Source organism: Cnephaeus nilssonii (assembly GCF_951640355.1).
Source record: "Cnephaeus nilssonii genome assembly, chromosome: 20".
NCBI classification, from domain to species: Eukaryota; Metazoa; Chordata; class Mammalia; order Chiroptera; family Vespertilionidae; genus Cnephaeus; species Cnephaeus nilssonii.
In genome coordinates, this window is record NC_137091.1 from 36,973,924 (window position 1) to 36,998,821 (window position 24,898).

The 24,898-nt window shown below is 52.6% G+C and overlaps 1 protein-coding gene across 1 annotated transcript in view; it reads left to right on the forward strand.

Annotated features, from left to right (window-relative positions):
- RYR1 (ryanodine receptor 1) overlaps positions 1 to 24,898 on the forward strand; it is a 124,190-nt gene that overhangs the window by 50,190 nt on the left and 49,102 nt on the right. Inside the window, exons 42-70 of the mRNA XM_079800423.1 lie at positions 146 to 240; positions 1,488 to 1,623; positions 1,855 to 2,041; positions 2,130 to 2,238; positions 2,589 to 2,709; positions 2,800 to 2,969; positions 5,028 to 5,248; positions 5,335 to 5,425; positions 6,576 to 6,716; positions 7,094 to 7,257; positions 7,374 to 7,452; positions 7,678 to 7,767; positions 8,221 to 8,361; positions 8,674 to 8,748; positions 8,850 to 8,925; positions 9,503 to 9,626; positions 10,026 to 10,141; positions 11,530 to 11,597; positions 11,694 to 11,815; positions 12,304 to 12,353; positions 12,767 to 12,827; positions 12,919 to 13,157; positions 14,773 to 14,854; positions 15,421 to 15,551; positions 15,787 to 16,119; positions 16,960 to 17,200; positions 21,427 to 21,514; positions 21,622 to 21,714; positions 23,239 to 23,409. Of these exons, the coding sequence (XP_079656549.1) occupies positions 146 to 240; positions 1,488 to 1,623; positions 1,855 to 2,041; positions 2,130 to 2,238; positions 2,589 to 2,709; positions 2,800 to 2,969; positions 5,028 to 5,248; positions 5,335 to 5,425; positions 6,576 to 6,716; positions 7,094 to 7,257; positions 7,374 to 7,452; positions 7,678 to 7,767; positions 8,221 to 8,361; positions 8,674 to 8,748; positions 8,850 to 8,925; positions 9,503 to 9,626; positions 10,026 to 10,141; positions 11,530 to 11,597; positions 11,694 to 11,815; positions 12,304 to 12,353; positions 12,767 to 12,827; positions 12,919 to 13,157; positions 14,773 to 14,854; positions 15,421 to 15,551; positions 15,787 to 16,119; positions 16,960 to 17,200; positions 21,427 to 21,514; positions 21,622 to 21,714; positions 23,239 to 23,409 (3,815 nt within the window). The remainder of the gene's footprint in view (positions 1 to 145; positions 241 to 1,487; positions 1,624 to 1,854; positions 2,042 to 2,129; positions 2,239 to 2,588; positions 2,710 to 2,799; positions 2,970 to 5,027; positions 5,249 to 5,334; positions 5,426 to 6,575; positions 6,717 to 7,093; positions 7,258 to 7,373; positions 7,453 to 7,677; positions 7,768 to 8,220; positions 8,362 to 8,673; positions 8,749 to 8,849; positions 8,926 to 9,502; positions 9,627 to 10,025; positions 10,142 to 11,529; positions 11,598 to 11,693; positions 11,816 to 12,303; positions 12,354 to 12,766; positions 12,828 to 12,918; positions 13,158 to 14,772; positions 14,855 to 15,420; positions 15,552 to 15,786; positions 16,120 to 16,959; positions 17,201 to 21,426; positions 21,515 to 21,621; positions 21,715 to 23,238; positions 23,410 to 24,898) is intronic.

Below are 24,898 nucleotides of genomic sequence, written 5' to 3' on the forward strand. Positions count from 1 at the left end.
GATGGGGAAGCACAGGACAGAAGAGGCACCCAACCCAGGCTGGAAAGGGGTGGTCACGGAGGGCTTCCCGGAGGAGGTAAGAAAGGCAGGAGACAGGTGGCTAAGCACCTCCACAACGCATTCTCACAGTCTCTCGCCCCCACAGGCATGCAGGGCTCCACACCCCTGGACGTGGCAGCGGCCTCTGTCATTGACAACAATGAGCTGGCCTTGGCGCTGCAGGAGCAGGACTTGGAGAAGGTGTGGAGGGAGGAGGCCTGGACCCTGGGGGGCGCCTGCTGATTCAGGACCCATTATGAGGGGCTTGGATGGCCCAGGATCAAATCAAAAGGGGAATAATTTTCAAGAAAAGAACAGGACCCCCCAGTCACTCATTCGTGGAGCTGAGGGCAGATCCACGCTCCACCCTTCCCAGCCGTGTGGCCTCGGTCCATTTCTGGGCCCTCGGTGCCCCTGCTTCTGGGTGTAGCACTGAAGCGCTCTGAGTTCAGACACTTAGATTTAACTCTCCCCACTCCCTTGCTGCATGGCCTTGGACAAATGCCCTAAATTCTCCAAGCCTCTGTCTCCTCATCTGCAGAATGAATATAATTAAAACAGCGTTATAGAGCTGATCAGAGGACTAAGTGAGTTAACCTGTGAAAGCATTTACAGAACAGTAAATACTCAATAACCGTTATCCACTATTATGTTATTTAACAGACGTTTATTGAGCACCTACTATGTGCAGGGCAGCAGGGGTCTGACAGTGATTGAGACAGAAATCCCTGTCTTTGTTCTAGTTGGGAGGGTGGATAATAAACAAGATGAATAAGTAAAAGACACGGTATATTAGCTAGTGATAAGTGTTGAAGAGAGAAAAAAGTAAGCAGGAGAGAAAAAATATCGAGTGTCAGAAGGGTGTCCAAGTTTAAACAAGAGTGATCAGAGAAAGCCTCCCTGAGACAGTGACATTCAGGTGAAACTCTGAAGCAGGTGAGGAGCCCTGTAGACATCCGGGGAAAGAGCATTCCAGGCAGGCGAACAGCCAGTGCAAAGGTCACGAGGCAGTAGTGAACCTCATGATTTTGAAGAACTGTGGTGGTTGGGAGCAGAAGGAGAGAGGGGTGAGCGGTGGGAGGTGAGGGCAGGAGGTGCTGCGGGGAGGTCGCGTGGAGGGTCTGGTGGACCGCAATGAGGGTTCTGGCGTTTACCACGTGTAATGCACTACCAGAGCATTCTGAGCAGGAGAGGGACATGACCTGATTCAGGTGTTTACAGGGTCCCTCTGACTGAGTGTAGGGGACAGACTTGGGGGTAGCAGGGAGCCCTGGGTGGAGGCCCCACTGGTGGCAGGTGGGAATTTAGGGCAGAGGATGAGAGCTATTGTTTGCAGAGGGTTCCGGAGATAATGGGAGTGCAGAGCACCAGGGATTGGCAGGGACCTGAGCCTTGGGGAGGACGGTAGTGTGGGTCTGGCCTCTGGCTGAGCCCTCCTCTGCCCCCAGGTGGTGTCCTACCTGGCTGGCTGTGGCCTCCAGAGTTGCCCCATGCTCCTGGCCAAAGGGTACCCAGACATCGGCTGGAACCCCTGCGGCGGGGAGCGCTACCTGGACTTCCTGCGTTTTGCTGTCTTCGTCAATGGTGAGGCCGGTGGTGGTGGTGGTGGTGGTGGTGGTGGTGGTGGTGGTGGTGGAGGTGGAGATGGGGGTCACTGGCCAAAGTCTCCCTCAGGTGTGGCTCACGTCTTGAGCTACAGGCCTGCCATGGGCAGGAGGCAGGGTCTGGGCATGAACTCTTGAGGTGCAGGGTCCAAGGCTACCCGGGGAGGGACCCTGGGCTCACAAGGCCTCCTGACCCCACCCGAGCCACCAGGTGAGAGTGTGGAGGAGAACGCTAACGTGGTGGTGCGGCTGCTCATCCGCAAGCCCGAGTGCTTTGGGCCGGCCCTGCGGGGCGAGGGAGGCTCGGGGCTGCTGGCTGCCATCGAAGAGGCCATCCGCATCTCTGAGGACCCTGCGAGGGACGGCCCCGGTGTCCGCAGGGACCGAAGGCGTGAGCAGTGAGTTTCCCGCCCCCCTCCTCAACCGAACCACCTGCCCTCCTGTGCCCCTTGCTGCCTCCCCAACGCCACCTTCCTTCTCCTGCAGCTTTGGGGAGGAGCCCCCTGAGGAAAACCGGGTGCACCTGGGACATGCCATCATGTCCTTCTATGCTGCCTTGATTGATCTTCTTGGACGCTGTGCACCAGAGATGCATGTGAGAACCAAAGACCGAGGGGCATGCATGGCCTTAAACCTCTTCATTCAGGCGTTCAACATTGGTCCTGAGTTAGGCAATGCTGGGGACACACCAGTGACCAACATGGCCCCAGATCTCACTTTCCCAGAGCTCCCTGTCCAGTCGGGGGGAGACCAGGTAGTGAGAACATGGGGTAGTCAAGGCTGAAGTGGAGACACACCGGCTGGGGTCAGGGCTGTGTCTCCCTGACCCCTGAGTCATCCCCATGAGAAGGATTTCTGCTCCAGTGCATCAGGAAGGGACAGAGTGGGGTAATGGCCAAATGGGTCATGGGCTTCCCAACGATATGCTCCCCTTCCCCCCTCCAGCTAATCCAAGCCGGCAAGGGTGAGGCCCTGCGGATCCGTGCCATCCTGCGCTCCCTTGTGCCCCTGGATGACCTCGTGGGCATCATCAGCCTCCCACTGCAGATCCCCACCCTGGGCAAAGGTGTGAGGGGGCGGGACTCAGCAAGGGGGTAATGCTGGGGAGGGTGGGTCTGAAGGGCATCTCTGACCCTCTCTGTGTCCTTGTCCACAGATGGGGCTCTGGTACAGCCAAAGATGTCTGCGTCCTTTGTGCCAGACCACAAGGCATCCATGGTGCTCTTCCTGGACCGTGTGTATGGCATCGAGAACCAGGACTTCTTGCTGCATGTGCTGGACGTGGGGTTCTTGCCCGACATGAGGGCAGCCGCCTCACTGGACACGGTGAGCAGCCTGGCCAACCTCCCTACTTCCAGGGTGGCAATCGTGTGTTCTGAAATGGTGTAGCTATCCTGACCCTCCCTCCCCCACCATCGAGATAGAAGACAAAACCAGGAAAAACTGAATTCTGGGAAAGGGACAGGGTGGAAATCTCCAACACCTCGGGTTATAAGAAATAATCGTTCTCAGACATGGTTCAGCACCACGGAGACACAAAGACCTGTGCACAACAACAGTACTAATAACAGGTGGCAAGGTCAAGTACGATGAGGACTGAGAACTGACCACTGGTTTGGCCAGATGGAGGTTACTGGTGTCCTGGACAGTTTGAACAAGGTGATGGGGCAAAAGCCTTTCTGGAGAGAGTTTAAGCAGCCTGGGAGGGGAGGTATGGGGGACAATGAGTGTTGACGTCTTTACACAAGTCGGTAACAAAGAAGGCAGAGAAATGGCGATGTGCTGGAGGGGTGACCTTGGTCATAAAAAGGCTCTTCTTAAGATGGGAGAAATAACTCTTAGCCATTAATTGGGAAGAGAAACACAGGAGTTTGAATCTATAACCATTAGCTTGTCAGAAATACTGGGGCAAAGGAACAAGTTAACTGACACCACCAGGAAGCGACCAGCCAAAGCCAACATGTAGGAAATTCCACTGGACTAATGACCCAGTTACTTCAGCAAATAAACAGCTTTAAAGGGGTGGGGAGGAAAGAGACCGCTGCAGATGAAAAGACCTGAGACCTGTCAGCTAAACATAGTATGTTGACCTTCCTGGGGCCTGATCCAAACAATCTCAGCTAAATGCAAAGCAACTTTTGAGACAGTTGGAGTAAGCTGATCATGAATATGAAGACACTAGAGGCCTGGTGCACGAAAATTGTGCACCCGGGGGGTCCTTCAACACGGCCTGCGCCCTCTCGCAGTCCAGGACCCCTCGGGGGGTGTCCACCTGCTGGCTTAGGCCCGCTCCCTGGGGGACTGGGCGTAAGCTGGCAATCAGACATCCCCCTGGCAGCCCAGGAGCCCTGGGGGGAGCGGGCCTAAGCAGTTAGTGGGACATCCTTAGAGCTGCCGAGGAGGCAAGAGAGGCTCCTGCCACCACCACTGCACTCAAGCTTTCAGCCGGGTTTGTGGCTGAGTGGAGCTGCCCCTGTGGGAGCGCACTGACCACCAGGGGGCAGCTCCTGCATTGAGCGTCTGCCCCCCTGGTGGTCAGTGCGCGTCATAGCGACCAGTAGTTCCACTGTGAGGGTCAATTAGCCTTCTACCCTTTTATTATATACTAGAGGCCCAATGCATGATTGAATCATGCACGTGTAGGGTCCCCTACACGCTTATGCTTTCGATCGCGGGGGAGCTGGGTGCCTGTCTGCTGGTGCACCAGGCCTTTCGGAAGCCTCTGGCTCAGCGGAGGCTTCCGAAAGGCCTGGTGCACCAGCAGACAGGCACCCAGCTCCCCCACTTTTGATGGTCCCCAGCGGGATGTGAGCTCGCTGCCCCAGAGGCCCCTTCTGTTCCGAAGCACAGCCATGGCGCCACCGCTGGCGACGTGAGCTCAGCGTCCCGCTGGCCCAATCGGCTACCCCGGCCACCCCGAGTCCCGCCCCCTGCGCCTCCCGCTGGCCCAATCGTGGGCGTAGCGGAGTGATGGTAATTTACATATTACCATTTTATTAGGTAGGAAGGAAAATTGTTAATTCTGTGAGGTGTGATAATGGCGGCATAGAATGTTAAACAGAACTTCTTGTCTGAATGGAGATACATATTTAAGTATTTTGGAATAAAATGGTATAGGCTGGGTGTTGCATGAAAATATCACAGGAAAAAAAGGTGGGGTTAGAGGAAACAAACATGCCGAAGGTGGAAACTGCAGAACAGTGTCTAGTCTGGGTAATGAGGATTCAAATTGGCTCCTGCACTTCTGTAAGAGAGGAGAGACTCGGAGGGGCAGGTTTGGAGGGAAGATCAGAAGCCTGGGTCCTTTGCTCAGAGTTGTCCGGCGCGGGTGCCAGGGCAACCCCAGGAGCCCCAGAGGACTGAAGTCCCCTCTCTGCGCCCCAGGCCACGTTCAGCACCACGGAGATGGCGCTGGCGCTGAACAGGTACCTGTGCCTGGCGGTGCTGCCGCTCATCACCAAGTGTGCGCCGCTCTTTGCGGGAACCGAGCACCGCGCCATCATGGTGGACTCCATGCTGCACACCGTGTACCGCCTGTCCCGCGGCCGCTCCCTCACCAAAGCGCAGCGCGACGTCATCGAGGACTGCCTCATGGCGCTCTGCAAGTAGGCGGCCCGGGCGGGGCGGGGCGGGGCGAGGGGTGGGGTGGGCTTCCAGGTGAGAGCCCACCGCCCGCTGCATGTCCTCCCAGGTACATCCGCCCGTCCATGCTGCAGCACCTGCTGCGGCGCCTGGTGTTCGACGTGCCCATTCTTAATGAGTTCGCCAAGATGCCGCTCAAGGTGAGGGCAGCCGCTCTTTAGCTCGCTCACTTCCATGCCCCGCCCACCGCTTGCTCTGCACTCGGACTCGGGGGCTCATTTGTATCAGCACCCCCCGCCCCCAGGCCAGTTAAACTGCAAATATGAAGCCATTCTTTAGCATTTTCATTTGCATACGGGGGTTCCCGGAATATTCACTTTGTGCCATTGGTGCCTCTAACACTCTCTAATTAAAGTTTAATTTCCCTAACATTGAGCCAACCCGCACATAAATTAACATATATTTGCATGGGGCACACCACTTTGCCTAATTAGCATGCTTATTCTTACGCCCAGACCATCAGGCTTCTATTATTCAAATGAGTACATTTATTTTAATAAACAGTTCCACAGCTATTTTGAATCTTTTCACACTGTCTTTCCTATTATTTTCTATTTCCATGCTAGTTTTTAAAAAATATATATTTTTATTGATTTCAAAGAGGAAGGAAGAGGGAGAGAGAGAGAGAAACATCAATGATGAGAGAGAATCATTGATCGGCTGCCTCCTGTATGCCCCACACTGGGGATTGAGCCTGCAACCTGGGCATGTGCCCTGACCGGGAATCAAAACATGACCTCCTGGTTCACAGGTCGATGCTCAACCACTGAGCCATGCGGCCGGCCTCCATGCTAGTTTTCATAAGGAGATACCTCCAACTCAGATCTCTTGACTATTTTGCATAATACATCTAAATTAGCCCCTATTTTAAATTTGCATATTAAATGTGGAGGCCCTCTTCCCAATTACCATACAAATTACATTTGTTTGGAGTGCTGCTGATAATGTTTCTATTCCACGTGATAATTTACATAAGAGCAAACCACTGCATCCGTGTGTCCATTTACTCATAATGCTACTCATGGATTCTTTGGGTAAAACAACACCGGACAAATCCAGCTCTGCTTTAATGCCCATCCTGACTCAAAATTAGAATGCTAAATTTGTGTAATAAACTGTCCAGGACCACTCCCCAATAAGCATACCATTCCCCTCATTAGCACAATTTACATAACCCACACCTCCTTCCACATGTAAAAGCACTGGCAGCCCTGGGCCTCCCGGGACTTCATTTGCCTGCCAACTGCTTCCGCCCCCTCATTTGCTTGCCTCTTCCTTGCTCCCCTCCAGCTCCTTACCAACCACTATGAGCGCTGTTGGAAGTACTACTGCCTGCCCACGGGCTGGGCCAACTTTGGCATCACTTCAGAGGAAGAGCTGCACCTCACAAGGAAACTCTTCTGGGGCATCTTTGATTCTCTGGCACACAAGGTCCGGGCACCTGGGGACCCTGAACAGCACCTGTTTGGAGGGGGTGGAGTCCAAAGTTGAGGATGAAATCTCCAACTGTAGGGTTCAGGGAGGGAGGTTCTTTGGATCCGAGAGAATCCAGGAGTTGGACCTCTGGTTTGGGTGTCACGGAAGATGGGGTGGACCTCTCATTTGGGGGCTTGGAGAAGGTTACATAGGAGGGCTGGAGGGTCCAGATGGGACTGAGGCTTGGGTTTTAGGAAGAGGGACCGTAATTCATGTTTGTGGGCCCAAGGAGGAGGGTTACTGATGGCAGGGATAAGATTGAGGTCCTGGGGCTCCGGGAACTGCAGGCTCAGCCAGGCCTGCAGTGACACCCCTGTCCTTGGCATCCCTAGAAGTACGACCAAGAGCTGTACCGCATAGCTATGCCGTGTCTGTGTGCCATCGCCGGGGCCCTGCCCCCCGACTACGTGGACGCCTCGTACTCGTCCAAGGCGGAGAAAAAGGCCACGGTGGATGCTGAAGGCAACTTTGATCCTCGGCCTGTGGAGACCCTCAAGTGAGGCCTCGTGGAAGGAGAGGGTGGGGCCTGGGGCAAAGAGCAGCAGGACGTGACTGTCAGCGATGGGAGGAAGGGCCAGCCCCAACACCTGCTGACCCTGTCCCCTCTCACAGTGTGATCATCCCAGAGAAGCTGGACTCCTTCATTAACAAGTTCGCCGAGTACACACATGAGAAGTGGGCCTTCGACAAGGTTGGCGTCGGGGTCCTCCCCGTCCCAGGAGCTCCTACCCCTGCCTCGAGACACCAGCTTCTCTGAGACCCTTAACCCTTCCTGAGACCCACAATCTCCTCTGAAGCCCTCAGTCCCTCCAGGGTTTCCTCTCTGTGTCCCCCAAGCTGCCGTCCACCCCCTCATCTTGCCCCTACCCTCAGCTGTGTGGTAACACTGCCTCCACCCATCCCTTTTCACCTCCAGATCCAGAATAACTGGTCCTATGGGGAGAACGTCGATGAGGAGCTGAAGACCCACCCCATGCTGAGGCCATATAAGACCTTTTCAGAGAAGGTGACCAAGCCTTGGGGCCCAGTGTCGGGGGTCCAAAATGAAACCTCTAAGTTTGGAGGTCCAGGGAGGAGTGAGTCTGCTTCAGAGGCTTGGATCTCGCTGGATCCCTCTCCATGGACTGTGCCTTTCCTCGAACTTGGCTGCCTCCCCTAAACCCAGGACTCCTAGGGTTCCTTCTGGAAGAGTCGGAGAGACTGGGTTTGATTCCTTGACCACCCTTAACTTCTCTGAGTCTCCTGTGTAAGATGGGACAATGCCAGTGTGTTTGGAAAGCTCTGTTACAGAGCAGGGAAGAGACCTAGGTTCAAATTCAACTGGACCACTTCCTAGCCACGTGCTGGGGGCTTTCCCCTTCTCGGGACTCTGGAAGCCAGGGAAGCTAAGCTGGGGCCTCTTACCTCCACTTCCCTCTCACCCCATTCCACCAACTCCGTTTTCTCCTGTCAACCCCAGGACAAAGAGATTTATCGCTGGCCCATCAAGGAGTCCCTGAAGGCCATGATTGCCTGGGAATGGACCATAGAGAAAGCGAGGGAGGGTGAAGAGGAGAAGACGGAGAAGAAAAAAACAAGGAAGATCTCCCAAAGTGCCCAGGTGGAGGCTGGACCGGGGTGGAGGGCCGGGCATTGAGGGGGTGGTGAGTGGCTAGAATAAGGGGCAGGGCCAGGAGAGGGTGGGGCCAGGCAGGAGATGGAGTAGGGGAAGGAAGAACGCCTGCAATGGGGTGCTGGAGAAGACCCAGGAAAGGAGATAGCAAAGTAGAAAGGAGGGGGTGGCTTAGAGGCAGGGCCTTAAAGAGAGGGTGCAGAGCAGGGGTCTAGGGCCGGGTGAGGGGGATTAGATTGGGTTGGGGCATGGGCTCCCTGCTAACCCACCAAGTCCCCCATTTCTCCCTTGTCCTCCCAGACCTATGATCCGAGAGAAGGCTACAACCCCCAACCACCCGACCTCAGCGGAGTTACCCTGTCCCGGGAGCTGCAGGTGAGACCCCTCATCTTTTCTTTTGGGGTGTGGAGCTGTCTGTTTGGGTCGGGGAGGACATCCTCTGAATCTGGGCCTTGACTCTCCGCATCCACACCCAGGCTATGGCAGAACAGCTGGCCGAAAATTACCACAACACGTGGGGGCGGAAGAAGAAGCAGGAGCTGGAGGCCAAGGGTGAGGGGACCCATCCGCCTCTGCCCAGATCCTCTTTCTCCACAGTCCCCTAGCCATAGGCTCTGGATCGTAAGGGCCTGTGTTAGAGCTGTGTGACTTTCATCTTCCGCAATTGCTTTCACCCCCCCTGAACCTTGTTTCTGTGTTTGTACAGTGGGGATAACAGCATTTACTACCTTAGGGTTGTGGTGAGGATGTGAAGAACACCCAAAAGCAGTGATTTGGTTATTTTTATCTCTGTCTTCATTACTATCCTATATAATAAAAGCCTAATATGCAAATCGACCGAACTACCGGTCACTATGATGTGCACTGACCACCAGGGGGCAGAGGCTCAATGCAGGAGCTGCTCCCAGCCTGCAGGCCCCAGGCCAACCAAGGCAGATGCCAGCGGGGCCACTCAATCGCCCCACCGATCGGCCCTGACCGCTGGCCAGGCCTAGGGACCCTACCCGTGCACGAATTTCGAACATCTGGCCTCTAGTAATTGTATGAGCCTTCAACTGCAGGAACCACTTCAAATGAGAGTGGCCTGGGTCCCTCCCGGCCCCCTGATTTCTGGTCTTGGCCACGCCAGGTGGTGGGACCCACCCTCTGCTGGTCCCCTACGACACTCTCACTGCCAAGGAGAAGGCACGAGATCGAGAGAAGGCCCAGGAGCTGCTGAAGTTCCTGCAGATGAATGGCTATGCAGTCACCAGGTGCGTGGGCTGGGAGCCAGACCTGAGAACAGTGGGCAAGAGAGGCAGAACCCACTGGGCAGCAGCTGGGAGAACAGGCCAGTGTAGGGGAAACAGGGCCAAAAAGGGAGGAGGCTAAGAGGGCGGGGTCTGGAGAGCAGAGGCGGGACCAGAGAGGGGGGAGAAAGCTAAGAGGGTGGAGCTTGGCAAATGGGGTGGAGCCAGGGGGGGTGTTAAGAGGGTGGGACTTGGGATAAGAAGCGGCTCTAGTCCAGGGAAGGAGCGGGAAACTCCAGGGACCTGGGGTGAGGCAGAAACTCGAAGAAGCAAGGCCTGGAGGAGCAGAGTCGGAGCTGGAGAAGGAAGGGAAACAGGGCATTCTGGGTCTAAGCTGATCCTTTCCTCCGCCCATCCACGCAGAGGCCTTAAGGACATGGAGCTGGATACATCTTCCATTGAGAAACGGTTCGCCTTTGGCTTCCTGCAGCAGCTGCTCCGCTGGATGGACATTTCCCAGGAGTTTATCGCCCACCTGGGTGCGGAGAAGTCCCTCCCCGATGCCCGCCCTACCTGGGAGCCAGGTCACGCACGTCTCCTCCCTCCCTCCCATAATTACTGCGCCAGACAGTGTTCTAGGTGTTGAGACCACACAGTGAGCAAGACAGACAAAGATCCCTGTCCTGGATTCAGACAATTAACGTCAGAAATAACTGACTCACTTCGTGTGTTAGAAGGCGCTTGATGTTATGGGGGGAAGACTGCCATGGAGCCAGCTAAGGCGTGAGCAAAGGGGAAGAGTCCCGAAGACCTTGAAGGAAGTGGGGAGGGGGCCGTGTGCACATCGGGGGAGAGTATTCCAGGCAGGGCGACAGCCAGTGCAAAGACTCTGGGGCGTCCCTGCCAGGAATATCAGGCCTGTTTGGCTGCAGCAGAGTGACCGTGAGAGGAAACGGGGTCAGAGACGTGACAGGGGCAGCTCATGGAGTGATTTCTTTTTTTAAAATATATTTTATTGATTTCTTACAGAGAGGAAGGGAGAGGGATAGAGAGTTAGAAACATCAATGAGAGAGAAACATCGATCAGCTGCCTCCTGCACACTCCCTACTGGGGATGTGCCCGCAACCAAGGTACATGCCCTTGACCGGAATCGAACCTGGGACCCTTGAGTCCGCAGGCCGACGCTCTATCCACTGAGCCAAACCGGTTTCGGCAGAGTGATTTCTTAAATGTATGTAGAGCTCACATTTATTTCAAAGTTTAATATTGGAAGTGTTTGGGGCCTTTACTTAGAAGTTTGGTGATGAGGAATATGCCATAGGAACTTAACCCTTGTTTATGTCCATTAGCCTGGGGTCCAATCGGTGCCCTGATGCATTGCTTTGCTTAAAGTGGCGGTTTCCAAGGACCTGACGAGGACGTTAAGTGAGAACGTGCTGTACACAGACCTCCAGGGCGGGAGGAGATGGCACAAGGATGTTTCTCACGGTGCCAAGAAATAGCAAGTCTCTGATAATTAGGGTCGGCATTATTACTTTAATAGCATTAATTATCATTGTCACCATTATTATTACGTCTGAAATTGATTTCCATTTTAAAATGAACAATATTGACCTCTTGTTTCGTTTATTTCAAATTTACTCAGTGTCAGGTATTGACGTTCAGGAAGAAAAGGGCTTGTGATAGGAGAGGAGGAGGGGGATGTTCCATGGCCCTGCCCATTCTCAGCCTCAAGAAGGGTTTGATCAAGGAGTTAGGGCAGCAGATGAAAGGGAGGAGAGAGAGTTTTATTTCAGAGCCAACAAGGTGACTTCACGTGAAGAATTTATCTCCCATCCTCTCCTAACGCTGCCCCATCAGAACACCCTGAGTTCGCTAGCCTTGAATCCACCATGACCCCTTTTTGCGCCCCACCTCCCCCCACAGAGGCTGTGGTCAGCAGTGGACGAGTAGAGAAGTCCCCGCACGAACAGGAGATTAAGTTCTTTGCCAAGGTGAGAGGTGGGCTCAGAAGCTGGAGGAGGCTGGGAACTCTCCCCACCCTTCACTCAGTCACACTCATCTCTTCCCCGCCCCCCCCCCCTCTTCAGATCCTGCTCCCTTTGATCAACCAGTACTTCACCAACCACTGCCTGTATTTCTTGTCCACACCGGCCAAAGTGCTGGGCAGTGGTGGCCACGCCTCCAATAAGGAGAAGGAAATGATCACCAGGTGGGCTGCCCTGTGACCTCTGACCCAGCCCCGTGACCTCCCAGCATTGTAACCCTGGACCTTATACTCCTCCCTTGGACCTTAGGGGCTCTGTCCTGGGGGCCGGGCACTGACTACCTCTACCTGCAGAGGCAACTGAAGGGCAGGGTGGCCGACTGTCCTGTTGTGCCCGAGACCGAGGTGTTTCCCAGGACATGGGCCTTTCAGGCAAACTGGGACGAATTTGTTGTCCTGTCAGAAAGGCTGACCAGTCGCCCCACTCGGCCCCAACATGCCCGTTATTGCCAGTTCCTTTCAAGCTTACTCACCTCCGCCCCTCCCCACCCCTCCTTGTCTTCTTCTTTTTTCTCCCCCATCATCCCATCTCCCCTGGCTCTGTCTTCTGTCCCTGTCTCCCTATGCCTGCCGCCTCTAACTGTGTCATCACTGCCCCCGTCCCTCGGAGCCTTTGCACCCTGTTTCCCCTGTCCTTCTTTCTCTGTCATTAGCCTCTTCTGCAAGCTTGCTGCTCTTGTTCGTCACCGAGTCTCTCTCTTCGGTAAGTAACTTTGCTCCCTAAGCCCTTCTTCGTAATCTTCCCTCTTTCCCCCTCATTACCAACCCCACCCTGGACAAGTATGGCCCAGGTTCATGCCTTAATTTGAACAACCTTGACTGTATTCTTCCCCTGGACCCTACATGGACTAGGCAGACCTGGGGGCAGTGACTGGAACAGTCCTGGACCCTGCCCTCATGGAGCCCACGGGCCAGGACAGGGAAAACAGGCTCATCGCCAGAGAGTGAAGGCCTGAGGGGTCAAGGCCCGGATGGGAGAGGGTCAGGGCCTGGATGGGGAAGAACAGCAGCCTGTGGGAGTCTGGGTAGGGGTGCGGAGAGATCACTTGGGGTGGATGTAGATGGAGGTACTGTACTGTAGTCCTTCCTTCATCCAAGCTCGTCTTCATCCCTCAGGGACGGATGCCCCAGCTGTCGTCAACTGTCTTCACATCCTGGCACGCTCCCTGGATGCCAGGTAGGGCCACAGGTCATGGTGCCCATGCCTAGATCCCCTGAAATCTAAACTCTCATACGCTAGAACTGGGGTGCCCCCACTTCCCTCCTAGGACGGTGATGAAGTCAGGCCCCGAGATCGTGAAGGCTGGCCTCCGTTCCTTCTTTGAGAGTGCCTCCGAGGACATCGAGAAGATGGTAGAGAACCTGAGGCTAGGCAAGGTGTCACAGGCGCGCACGCAGGTGAAGGGTGTGGGCCAGAACCTCACCTACACCACCGTGGCCCTGCTGCCCGTCCTCACCACCCTCTTCCAGCACATCGCCCAGCACCAGTTTGGAGATGATGTCATCCGTAAGGACTCCTGACCCTAAGGGCGGGGGAGGGGGGGCAGTCCAGCCAACATCACCCGTCCCCGTGTGCCCAATAGAAAGATCAGGTGTTTAAATGTGTATTTGTTGAGTGGATTTATTGCCATAAGCCACGTGTGCATTCAGTAAATTAGTAGGAAACAGAGTGAGTTAATTAGGATGACTTCAGCTGCTCTATCAAAAGAGCCCACATCGCGTAGCTTAAGCAAGATGGAATTATATTTTTGTCCTGTGTAACAGTCTCTTGTAAGTGGACCACAATGTCAGGATCCCAGGTTCCCTTCATTTTGTTGCTCTGCTATCTCTGAAATATTGCCTTTATCCACATGGTCCAAGATAGCACACCATTACATCCTTATTCTAGCCGGTAGGAGAGGAGAGCAAGCAAAGAGGAGGGCACCTCAATTATTTTAAAGGAACAGCCTACAAGTGTTCCACATCACTCCTGCTTACATCAGGCCCATCGGCCAGAACGTAGCATGTGGCCCATGTTTTTGCAAAGGAAGCTGGGAAAGTAGCCTTTATTCTCGGAGGTCATGTGTAGAGCTAAATACTGGAGGTCTAGGAAGAAGAGAAGTACAGAAAGCAGGTAAGAGCAGGTGCTGGGAGTCAGTTAGCAGTGTCTGCCATGTTTATTCTACCAAGGGGCTCGATCCCCAGCAGGGGAGAGCCAATCAGTCAATGTTGATGTTTCTCTCTCATCAATGTTTCTATCTCCCTCTCCATTCCTGTATCTCTAAAATCAATAAAACATGTTTTAAAAACCCCAGTAAGAAAAGTAGCACTTGGATGGGGATTCCCATTTTACTTGGAAATTTTAATAATATACAGAAAAGTAAACAGGAGAAAATTGTGAAGAACTTGCCCCGTTTGCTTTACCTTTTACTTTATGGGTGAGAGGATCTGCAGACTTTCCTGAGCTTTTGGATGTGAGTTGCACACATAGTGACACCCCACCCCTGAACATTCAGCTTGTATCTCCTAAGCAAGAACCTTCTCTCATGTAACCACATGTCAGAGTCACCCCCAAACTGACTATATCTAAGTTTCCCTATTACCCTCAAAATGCCTTAGATTTTTTTTTTTTAAAATTCAGAATCCAGTGATGTTTCTCTCACGGCTTTGTAGTCTCTTTTCAATCTAGGACAGCCCCCCCCCCCGCCCTCTTTTTGCCTTGTGACATTTGTGAACTTATGAGATTCTTAACCCAACCTTCCAAAGAGGATGTGTGGCTAACCTAAAATTCTAGCCAGGATTGCATGTGTGTTTGCATTTTTCTGGAGGGTATCCATCACTATCATCAAAGAGATCCATGAGTCCTTTCCTACTGAGTGCCTGCTGTGTGCCTTGTTTTAATTGCTTTCCAAGTATTAACTGGTTTTATCCTCACAATAACCCCCATGAGGAAGATACTATAATTATCCCCATTTTACAGATAGGAAAACAGGCCAAGAAAGTGGTATTTGCTCAAGTCACAAAACTAGTAAACGGCAGGCAGCTCTCCAGCCCCTGCTCTTACCCTCCATTTGGATACAAGGGAGGGGGGTGGGGCACTGGTGTGGTGGGCACATCCTCCACCCTTGTTCTCTCTCTCTCAGTGGATGACGTCCAGGTCTCCTGCTACCGAACACTGTGCAGCATCTACTCTCTGGGAACAACCAGAAACTCTTACGTGGAAAAGTAAGGAGGAACAATCATAGTTTGGGGCTGGAATGAGCACTCTGGGGGCTCAGGGAGGGGAGGGCGCAAGAGAAGATGGGGGTGAGTGAAAAGCAGGGGAGATCAACAGCAGCACTTTGTGGCAGATGCAGTTCCCCAAGGTGACCACATGAGGGCACTCAGGTGAAGGCTAGCAAAGGAAGTGGAGGCCTCCACGCTGGGGGTGGAGTGGGGGGGTGGGTTGGGGGATGACCAGGCTCTTGCTGGCCCAGATGCCAGGTTGTTGTCCGCTGAGGAACAAGCTTGCCCTGACGAGGGGCTTGCAGAAACGAGGGGAGCACACGGGAGCCATAGCACACTGGGGGCACTGGGCGGGCTCTAGCAGTGCTCATGTGGGCTCTCCTGAGCCAAGATCACAGGTGGGACAAGAGGGCATTCAGGAAGCCTGAGAAAAGGGTCACATCTGTGCCCGCTGGTGAGCAGCACTCTGTTCCAAAGGGTTCTGGGGAGAGTCACTTCTGTGGAGGCTGGGGCTGGGACCCAGGTCCAGGCGGAGGACATGGGAGCTAAGGAGCGCCCTCTTTCAGGCTACGGCCAGCCCTCGGGGAGTGCCTGGCCCGCCTGGCAGCGGCCATGCCTGTGGCGTTTCTGGAACCTCAGCTGAACGAGTATAACGCCTACTCGGTGTACACCACCAAGTCGCCCCGGGAGCGGGCCAGTAAGTTGTGTGGTGCTAGGGCGGCTGTCAGGGCTCCAGTCCACGGGGCCCAGGGCAGAGCCCACTCTGGGAGCGGTGTGGCCCGGTCTGGGCTCTGTGGGGCTGAGGATTCCCAAGCTTGGGTGTGCTCCAGATTGGGGAATCCCGGGGTTTATGGGGGACCCTAGTATGTGGTGTGGACACTGAGGCCTGAGGGTGATGGGCTGGCATGCCCTGATCCCTCCCTGCACCCCAGTCTTGGGGCTCCCCAACAGCGTGGAGGAGATGTGCCCTGACATTCCAGTGCTGGAGCGGCTCATGGCAGACATCGGGGGGCTGGCCGAGTCGGGGGCCCGCTACACAGAGATGCCCCATGTCATTGAGATCACACTGCCCATGCTGTGCAGCTACCTGCCCCGCTGGTGGGAGCGCGGACCTGAGGTGCCCCCACCCGCCCTGCCCGCTGGGGTCCTCCCACCCTGCACAGCCGTCACCTCTGACCACCTCAACTCCCTGTTGGGGAATATCCTTCGAATCATCGTCAATAACCTGGGCATTGACGAGGCCTCGTGGATGAAACGGCTTGCTGGTGGGTCTGGGGGCACTAAGCCAAGGAGGGTTGGGGCCAGGGTCTTGGGGCTGGAGCCTCTTGATCTTAACAGTCTGAGAGGAAGATCCCAGGCTCCATGGTCTCCTGGGAGTTGAGAGGAGTCAGAGTCTAGGTTTTCTCAGGATTGAAAGTCAAGGGTCATCCCAAGGGGTGAGAGGCTCAGGGCTGAAAGGATGAGTCCAGAGAGTCCTCCAGGCTGGATTCTGAATTTCTGGAACCTCAAAGTGGGTTAGATCAGGATTTAGGAACGGGGTCAGAGCCTGAGTTCCTTATGCAAATAGTCAGAGGATGAGGTTCCTGATGAGGATGGGTTATAGGTAAGAGGTCAAGACATTAGTCCTTAAAGGGTTGGGATTCCTGGTTTAGAAGTTCTATGTCAAAAATTGGTTCAAACTAGAGGTTGGGGCTGGAACTGGAGGCCAGGATTAGAGGCAAAAGGCTGGGGTAAGAAGCCGTAGTCAGAAATCATGTAGTGAGGAAGTCTGGGTAGGGACCAGGTGAGAGGTTCAAGACAGGTGAGAGGTTATAGGCTAGGGTAAGATATCAGTTGGGGTCACAGGCCAGGCACATGTGTTAGGCTGGCATCGCAGGTTCAGGTTATGGGTTATGGTTGGGATCAGGATTCAGGGACTCTGTTACAGGTCACGGCCCAAGGTCAGAAGTGGGATTAGAGATAAATGCTGGAGTCAGAAGCCAGGGTCAGGCTCAATGATAGCTGCTGGGACAGAGGAGTCATGGGAGGATGGGAACAGAGGTCATAGGTCAGATGCTGGAGTTAGAGGCTGGCCAGCAATGACTGTGGCCCCTTTGCTCCTGCAGTGTTTGCCCAGCCCATCGTGAGCCGGGCCCGGCCAGAGCTCCTGCACTCACACTTTATCCCAACCATCGGGCGGCTGCGCAAGCGGGCGGGGAAGGTGGTGGCCGAGGAGGAGCAGCTGCGCCTGGAGGCCAAGGCGGAAGCCGAGGAGGGTGAGCTTCTGGTGCGGGACGAGTTCTCCGTGCTCTGCCGGGACCTGTATGCCCTCTATCCACTGCTCATCCGCTACGTGGACAACAACAGGTCAGCACGTCCCCTCTGTCCCCCCACATACCTCAGCCCGCCCTCTGGCCTTCCCGAATCCCATCTGACCCTTCGCCTTCTGACTTGCTATAAACGTCTTGCAATTCTCACCCAGCCTTCTGACTCCAACCCCATTGTTTCCGGCTCAACAAAACCCCACCCACTGGATTTGCTCCCTTCCTGCCCCTTTGCACCCCTGAACCTGAGCCCTGCACAGCTGCAATGTCAGCTATAAGGAGCCCTGCTTTCCTCTCCGGCACTTGGCCTCCAGGCTTGGGTAGACGAGGTGTCTGATATTTGTGCAGCAAAGCCCAATCATGAGGCGTTTCTCTGTCATTGAAGAGAAGAAAGATAGTCCAGATGTGGCCAGTCTCATTCCCCCCAGAAACATGGATCTTTAATAAAAGGGCAAGTGCAGGTATCAACCAACTGCTAACGTCTCTCTAAATTCAGAAACTATTAACTCCACGTGCAGCCTAATTCAAGGATAGTAAATGAGTTTCAGCTCCAGTTCCATCCTTGTTGGAAAAGGTTGTCCTGGGAGCAGAAAAGGAAGCGGTGGTATGCATGCTGGATGCATCCTGGCACGTCCATCTTTGTGCTCACCAGTGGGTACTGCTATAGGGTAGATTCCTCAGAGTGGGAGAGCTGGGTCAAAGAGTTCAAACAAGTAAATTGTGGTATATTCACACAGTGGAATATTACACAATAATTCAAATGAACAAAGTCACAACACACAGCATGGATAAATCTCACAAACATCAGGTTAAGTAAAAGCCAGGAAAATAAAATAAAAAAGAGTACATATCATATCATCTATTTATGTAACGTTCAAGAACAGACAAAAATAATTCATGCTCTGTAAGTCAAGATAAGCGTCATTTTTTTCAAGAGGAAGGAAGTGGGAGTGGCTGGGAGGGACACAAGGGTAGTTCTAGGGACTGAAAATGTTCTATTTCTTGAGTTGGGTGGTGGTTACACAAGTGTGTTCACTTTGTGATAATTCATCAAGTTGACATTTATATGCATGTTAAATTTCTTTTTTTTCACTGTAGAAAAAATTTATTTGCCTCATTAAAAAATCTCCATAGTGCATTTAACTATAAATTCAATCTTCTCATTCAAGGAGTTGCAAACAAAGTTTAAATAGAAACTTTTGATTGCTTTAGGTTTACATTTTATTTTTTTTAAATAAATCTTTATTGTTCAGATTATTACAATTGTTCCTCTTTTTTCCCCCCATAGCTCCCCTCCACCCGGTTCCCACCTCACCCTCTGCCCTTACCCCCCCCCCCCCCCCCGCACTGTCCTCATCCATAGGTGTACGATTTTTGTCCGGTCTCTTCCCACACCCCCACACCCCTTTCCCCCCAAGAATTGTCAGTCCACTCCCTTTCTATGCCCCTGATTCTATTATATTCACCAGTTTATTCTATTCATCAGATTTTTTATTCACTTGATTTTTAGATTCACTTGTTGATAGATATGTATTTGTTGTTCATAATTTTATCTTTACCTTTTTCTTCTTAAAGAATACCTTTCAGCATTTCATATAATACTGGTTTGGCATGATGAACTCCTTTAGCTTTTTCTTATCTGTGAAGCTCTTTATCTGCCCTTCAATTCTGAATGATAGCTTTGCTGGGTAGAGTAATCTTGGTTGTAGGTTCTTGCTACTCATCATTTTGAATATTTCTTGCCACTCCCATCTGACCTGCATAGTTTCTGTTGAGAAATCAGCTGACAATCGTAGGGGTGCTCCCTTGTAGGTAACTGTTTTTCTTTTGCTGCTTTTAATATTCTCTCCTTGTCTTTTCCTCTTGGCATTTTAATTATGATGTGTCTTGGTGTGGTCCTCTTTGGATTCCTTTTGTTGGGGTTCTCTGCACTTCCTGGACTTGTAAGTCTTTCTTTCACCAGGTGGAGGAAGTTTTCGTTCATTATTTCTTCAAATAGGTTTTCAGTATCTTGCTGTCTCTCTTCTTCTGGCACCCCCATAATTCAGATGTTGGTACGCTTGAAGTTGTCCCAGAGGCTCCTTACACTATCTTCATATTTTTTTATTCTTTTTGCTTTTCCAGTTGGGTGTTTTTTGCTTCTTTGTATTTCAAATCTTTATCTTGATTCTTGCGATCCTCTAGTCTGCTGTTGGATCTCTGTATATTATTTTTTATTTCAGTCAGTGTATGCTTAATTTCTAGTTGGTCCTTTTTCATATTCTCGAGGGTCTCACTAAATTTATCAGCCTTTTCTAGGAAATTCTTGAAAAACCTTATGACCGTGGTTTTGAACTCTATATCCAGTCGTTTGCTTTCCTCCATTTCTTTCATTTGTGACCTGTTTCTTTGTCTCCACATTTTGGCTGCTTACCTGAGTTGATAGAGTGGCTTTGTGTGCTAAGTGTCCTATAAGGCCCAGTGGCTCAGCCTCCCCAGTTACCTGAGGTGGACACTCTTGGTGTACCCCTTTGTGAGCTGTGTGCAGTCTTGTTGTAGTTAAGCCTTGATTGTTGTTGGTATCACTGGGAGGAATTGACCTCCAGGCCAATTGGCTGTGAGGATCAGCTGTGTCTATGCTGGGAGAACTTCTGTGCTGGTGACACCCTTATGAAGCAAGACTTGCTTCAGTGGGGCTTTGGTGCTCACTGAATCTGCCCCCTGAGTGTGTCCCTTATGGATCTGAGGAGTTGTAATCTGGATGGTCCTACTCTGACCCCTGGGTACACTGGCTCTTGGATCTCCAAGGAGGTGCTAATTTAGCCTCTGCCTGAGGCCACCCAGCAGGAGCTACAGAGAGATCTGCAGATTCCTCTTCTTTGTTTGGGTTTTGGAGGTGCCCAGATGAGGGCCAGCTGTGAAGCAATACAAGCTGCTGTGGGGCCTTGGGCCTTCTTTTGGATGTTCTGGGTCTCTCTGACTCAGCTGCAGTTTGTTAGGTAAGTTTAGATGTCAAAGGACCAGGCCATTCATATACAAAAGCCTCTGCACACAGCTTGGATGGGGCGGAGTCTCAGGGCAGAGCAAACAGCAATGGCTTCCCATCAGCCCTGCCCTAAGATGCCCCCCGGGTCTCAGTGTCCCGCAATAATCGCTGCAAGCACCTCTGAGAGAAAGCCACCCTCGAGTTCCGCCCACTGCCAGACAGACCAGTTTCTCCCCGTATGAATTGGGTCCCCAGAGTCTTGCCTGGAACTGGAGTTCAGAGCAGTCAGGAGCTTGTGTCTCCCTGCGGATTGAAAAAGCCAGCCTTGTACTCAGTTGCCAGCCCTCTCCGCCCACGCGCCTCCGCACCTCTGCCTTTACTTCCGCAGCTCCTCTGAGTCTCAGTGTGCTTTTCTCTTCCCTTCTAGTTGTAGAATTTCCACTCAGCCAGCCTTCCTGTGGTTCTGGATGATGTCCGTTTTGTCTTTTAGTTGTAGTTTTGAAGTTGTGCGAGGCAGCAATTTCAGATGTTTACCTATGCCGCCATCTTGGTTTTTCTCTCTCTAGGTTTACATTTTAAAAACTCTTAAATTTACTGAGGGAACATTTAAAAAGCCAGACTTTAAAAATCTTGAAGCATAAATTTATAATTAATGGGCCTATTATTCTGTTCCCAGTGCTGGCTCTGTAGGAGAGAACACTTCCAAACTATAGCTAAAGCATGAAATAAAACAATTACAAACTAAATCCTGCATCAGCTACTGAAAGAGCTGAAATAATTTAGGGTGGGAAAGTTATGTGTCATTATCTTACACAATTTCACTCCCAGAGTAAAAAAGCGAACCCAAAGGCTCAGCTCTTTCCCCGCTTTAAAAATGTCCCTGTCAAAAAAAAAAAATAATAATAAATAAATAAAAATAATAAAAATGTCCCTGTCCGCCCTCCTCCCTGCAATCCCTCCCTCTCTCCAGGACAAAGTAGAACTAAAGGTCCCTGTGGTGGTGACTTGGACCAGGGCTGTCCTCACACCCAGAAAACAAAGGGGATTCCCAGCCATTGTCCTCCCTACGCTGAGCATCACCAGCACTATGCATGTTATATTTCACTGGAGAAAGAAAAAAGTTTGTAAAGGAATGGCCATTTAACAATTTTAAATAATTTGAAGGGCCAGATTACCTAGAAAAAATTCCACCCCTCCCTTTGGAGTCTCCTGGTCCCCCTGATCCTCTCCCCTAAGATCTCTTGTGTAGCCCCTCTCCTGGGTGTCCCACCCCATCCCTCACCAGCCCCTTCCCTGCTGCCCAGGGCGCACTGGCTGACGGAGCCCAATCCTAATGCTGAGGAGCTGTTCAGGATGGTGGGCGAGATCTTCATCTACTGGTGCAAGTCCCACGTGAGTCCCCCCTGCTCACTCCCTGCTCCTCTTCATACCTGAGACGCTGCTGCCCTGAGATGCCCTCCCCACACCCTGCCTGACCCCAGTACTGCCTCTACCATCAGAACTTTAAGCGTGAGGAGCAGAATTTCGTGGTCCAGAACGAGATCAACAACATGTCGTTTCTGACTGCCGACAACAAGAGCAAAATGGCCAAGGTGGGTGCTTTGCTCTGGGAGGTGGCCTTATCAGGGAGGGAGGGAACACCCAAGGGCTTCCTACCTGCCCCTCCTCATCCAGCCGGCTGCCCTGTCCTGGTCACATTCCCTGCAGCCCTCACAGCTTTGTCCTCTCTCATCTTGCATTTCCTTCCTCCTATCCTCATTATCCCAGGTCCCCCACTCCTCTCCCCTTATTACTTCTCAGAACTGCCCTCTACAGGGCAAACCCGCCCACCCTGAGTCAAGGTGTGGGAATGCCCTACAAGGGGGTGCATGTCCGGTGGGCAGAGAGCTTGGGTTGGGCCAACTTGGAATTAGGCCTGGGGTTCTCTGAGGACTGGGGTAACCCTTTTTGTCTCTGTCTGCCATCTGATGAAGCAGGCAGGAGACGTACAGGTCAGCCCCTCATCTGGAACCTTCCGCATGACTCTTGGCTAATACCCTCTTCCACACAAACCCCAGCATCTGCACCCCTCCAGAAAACCCCTGTCCCTATTCCCCACCCCTCATCCTTGGCTCCCAGCCACCATCCTCTTTCTCTCCCCATTCCTCCCTGTCCCCAACCATCCATTCCCTTTCCAACTCTCAGCTTTGAGCAAATTTACTTCTTTCTTTTTCTTTTTTTAACTTACGTTGAAAAAAAACAAAAAAGAAAGAAAAAAAAAACCCACCTCTCAGCTTTCCCCAAAGCATCGAAGCATTGTGGGCTAAGGCCCATTGTGGGCTGAGGTTGTGAGGAATGGAATGAGGGTGGGACAGGCACGTGCATGCCGAGTTTAAGTCTTGGGCTCTGGAATGAGAGAGACTTGGGTTAGAATCCTGACTCTGGCAGTTGGCTATGTGACCTTGGTCAACAGTCTTATCCTTTTGAGTTGCTGGTGGCATTTGGCCTATGGCCCCTGGCCCAGGACTCTGCAAGGACTCAGATGCATGTACGGCCTCCATATTTCGAGCTGGTGTGGATGTGGCCCTGGCCAAAGCTTGTCACCCTGGTTTCTCATTGGCATGACTGGGGTGGTCCTGACCACAGGTCTGCACCAAGGCTTCAGAACATGGCTATGGGACTCCATGCCCGTGTTTCTGTTCCCAGATCTTTTTGGATCTCTCTTGCATCTTCTGTCTTCCTGTTTTCTTGTCCATCTCAGTCTCTCAGTGTCTCTCTTTTTCTTCCAACTTCTCTTGTCTCATCTTTATTTCATTCTTGGGAACTCAGTCTTGAGATATGAAGTGTGGGTTTGTGCATGTTTTTTGGAGGGATGTTGTACTGAGAGCTCTTAGGGGATTCTGGGAGAAGACCTCCAGAGGTTGAGAAAGGCCTGGAATTTGGGGGAATCTGTAAGGGTTTGGGACATAAGTTAGGAATTTGGGATAGGGGCTTGGGTCTGGGAGGGTCAGGGCTGGGTATCTGGTGAAAGATCAGCAAGGTCTGGGGTGGTAACTGGGGCAATGGCTGTTGGGGTGGGAACCGGGCATGGGGCTGGGCTGGCACTCAGGCTGGTGCTGAGCCCCATGTCTCCACAGTCAGGTGGCTCAGACCAGGAACGCACCAAGAAGAAGCGCCGGGGGGACCGGTACTCTGTGCAGACATCGCTGATTGTGGCCACACTCAAAAAGATGCTGCCTATCGGCCTGAACATGTGTGCACCCACTGACCAGGACCTCATTGCGCTGGCCAAGAACCGCTATGCTTTGGTGCCTGCCGGACCCCATTCTTGGAATCTGCCAGGATCCCACTCAGCACCCTACACCGAGCCCCCAAGACCCCAGGAGCCCACTGGGAGCCCTCCCTTAGGACCCTACTGAATCCTTCTCTAAGACCCTGAGGACTCACTGGACACCCTAGGATGTTTAGGACCCCACTCAGGAAACTGCCAGAGCCCTGGGACCTAAGGACCCTACCTGGGACCCTACTGAAACCCAGAAATACTAAGACCCTCTCAGATCCTCCCTACATAAGCCTTCCACCAGCTGCTGGGTTGACAGGCCTAGAAGGACCACATTGAGCCTTCAGGGATCCAACTGAACACCCTCCCCAAGAACCATGCCAAACCCATTATGACTCTGAAGACGCCACCCAAGATACCATTAGCACCCCCGAGACTCCTCTGAGCCCTCCACCAGGACCTCTCAAAACTCCTTGGAACCCAATGAACCCCTCATGATCCCACTGGCCCTCCCCTGAACCTCTGGGTCTCCATTGAGCATTATCACCTCTTTCCCTCAGGACCCTGCTGGACCCTCCCTCTGAACTCTCTTGACACCCAACTAAACCCCTCAAAACTCTCAGGGGCTCAGTGAGCACCCTGTGTCCCTAAGTATCCCTGCAGAATCCTAATGGTCCCTTCCCCAGATCTATGAACAATCCTCTGAGGTCCCAACAATCAGGATCAGTTGACCCTGCCCCTGAACTCTAAGCCCTCTGGGACTTAAAGGAGGCCTCCCAGGACCCCACTTACCCCTTGTATGAAATAACACCCTCCTCCACCCCTGATCCTTTTCACCACAAGAACCTAAAAGCGTCCTATCTCAAGACCTCTAAAACCTCCCCCCAGGACCCTGCTAAGCAACCTTACAACTTACTACCCCCCACTGACCTCCCCTGGTATCCTTAGGACCTCAGGCTCCTCCTAGGACCTTGCTGAGTCCTACCAAGATCCCAAAGAGCTCTTTGACCCCTCAACTTGGTCCTTGATCCTTGGGCTCCCCTCTCCTGGTACTCTAAGGAACCCTCACCCTACTGACCCCTCCTTTGGCCCGTGAAAACCCTACTTATGACTTGGTTGATATGCCTGATCTCCCATGACCTCTACTAACCTGGCCATCTTCCTTATAACCCCCTTCACCCCATCTGATCAAATACACCCCATCCATCTCTTGCAGTCCCACTCTGACCCTTCTCTGACTTCCAATAATCCCTCTGTGGTCTTATTTGACCTTTGAGGACAGCCTTTCACCTTCTACCTCCTCTCATACCCCCACGAGGCCCTTCTAATCCTTACTGTCTCTTCAAGGTGCCTCGGTGGCCTCTAGGACTCCCCCTCTGACCACTCCTCATCTCTGATTCCTTTCGAGTTTCTCTCCCATCCTCCCTACACAAGCCTCCCACCAGCTGCTGGGGTGACAGGCCTAGAAGGGAAAGGGTTATGGGTCAAGGATAGAGCTGAGCCCTCCGGAGTGACCC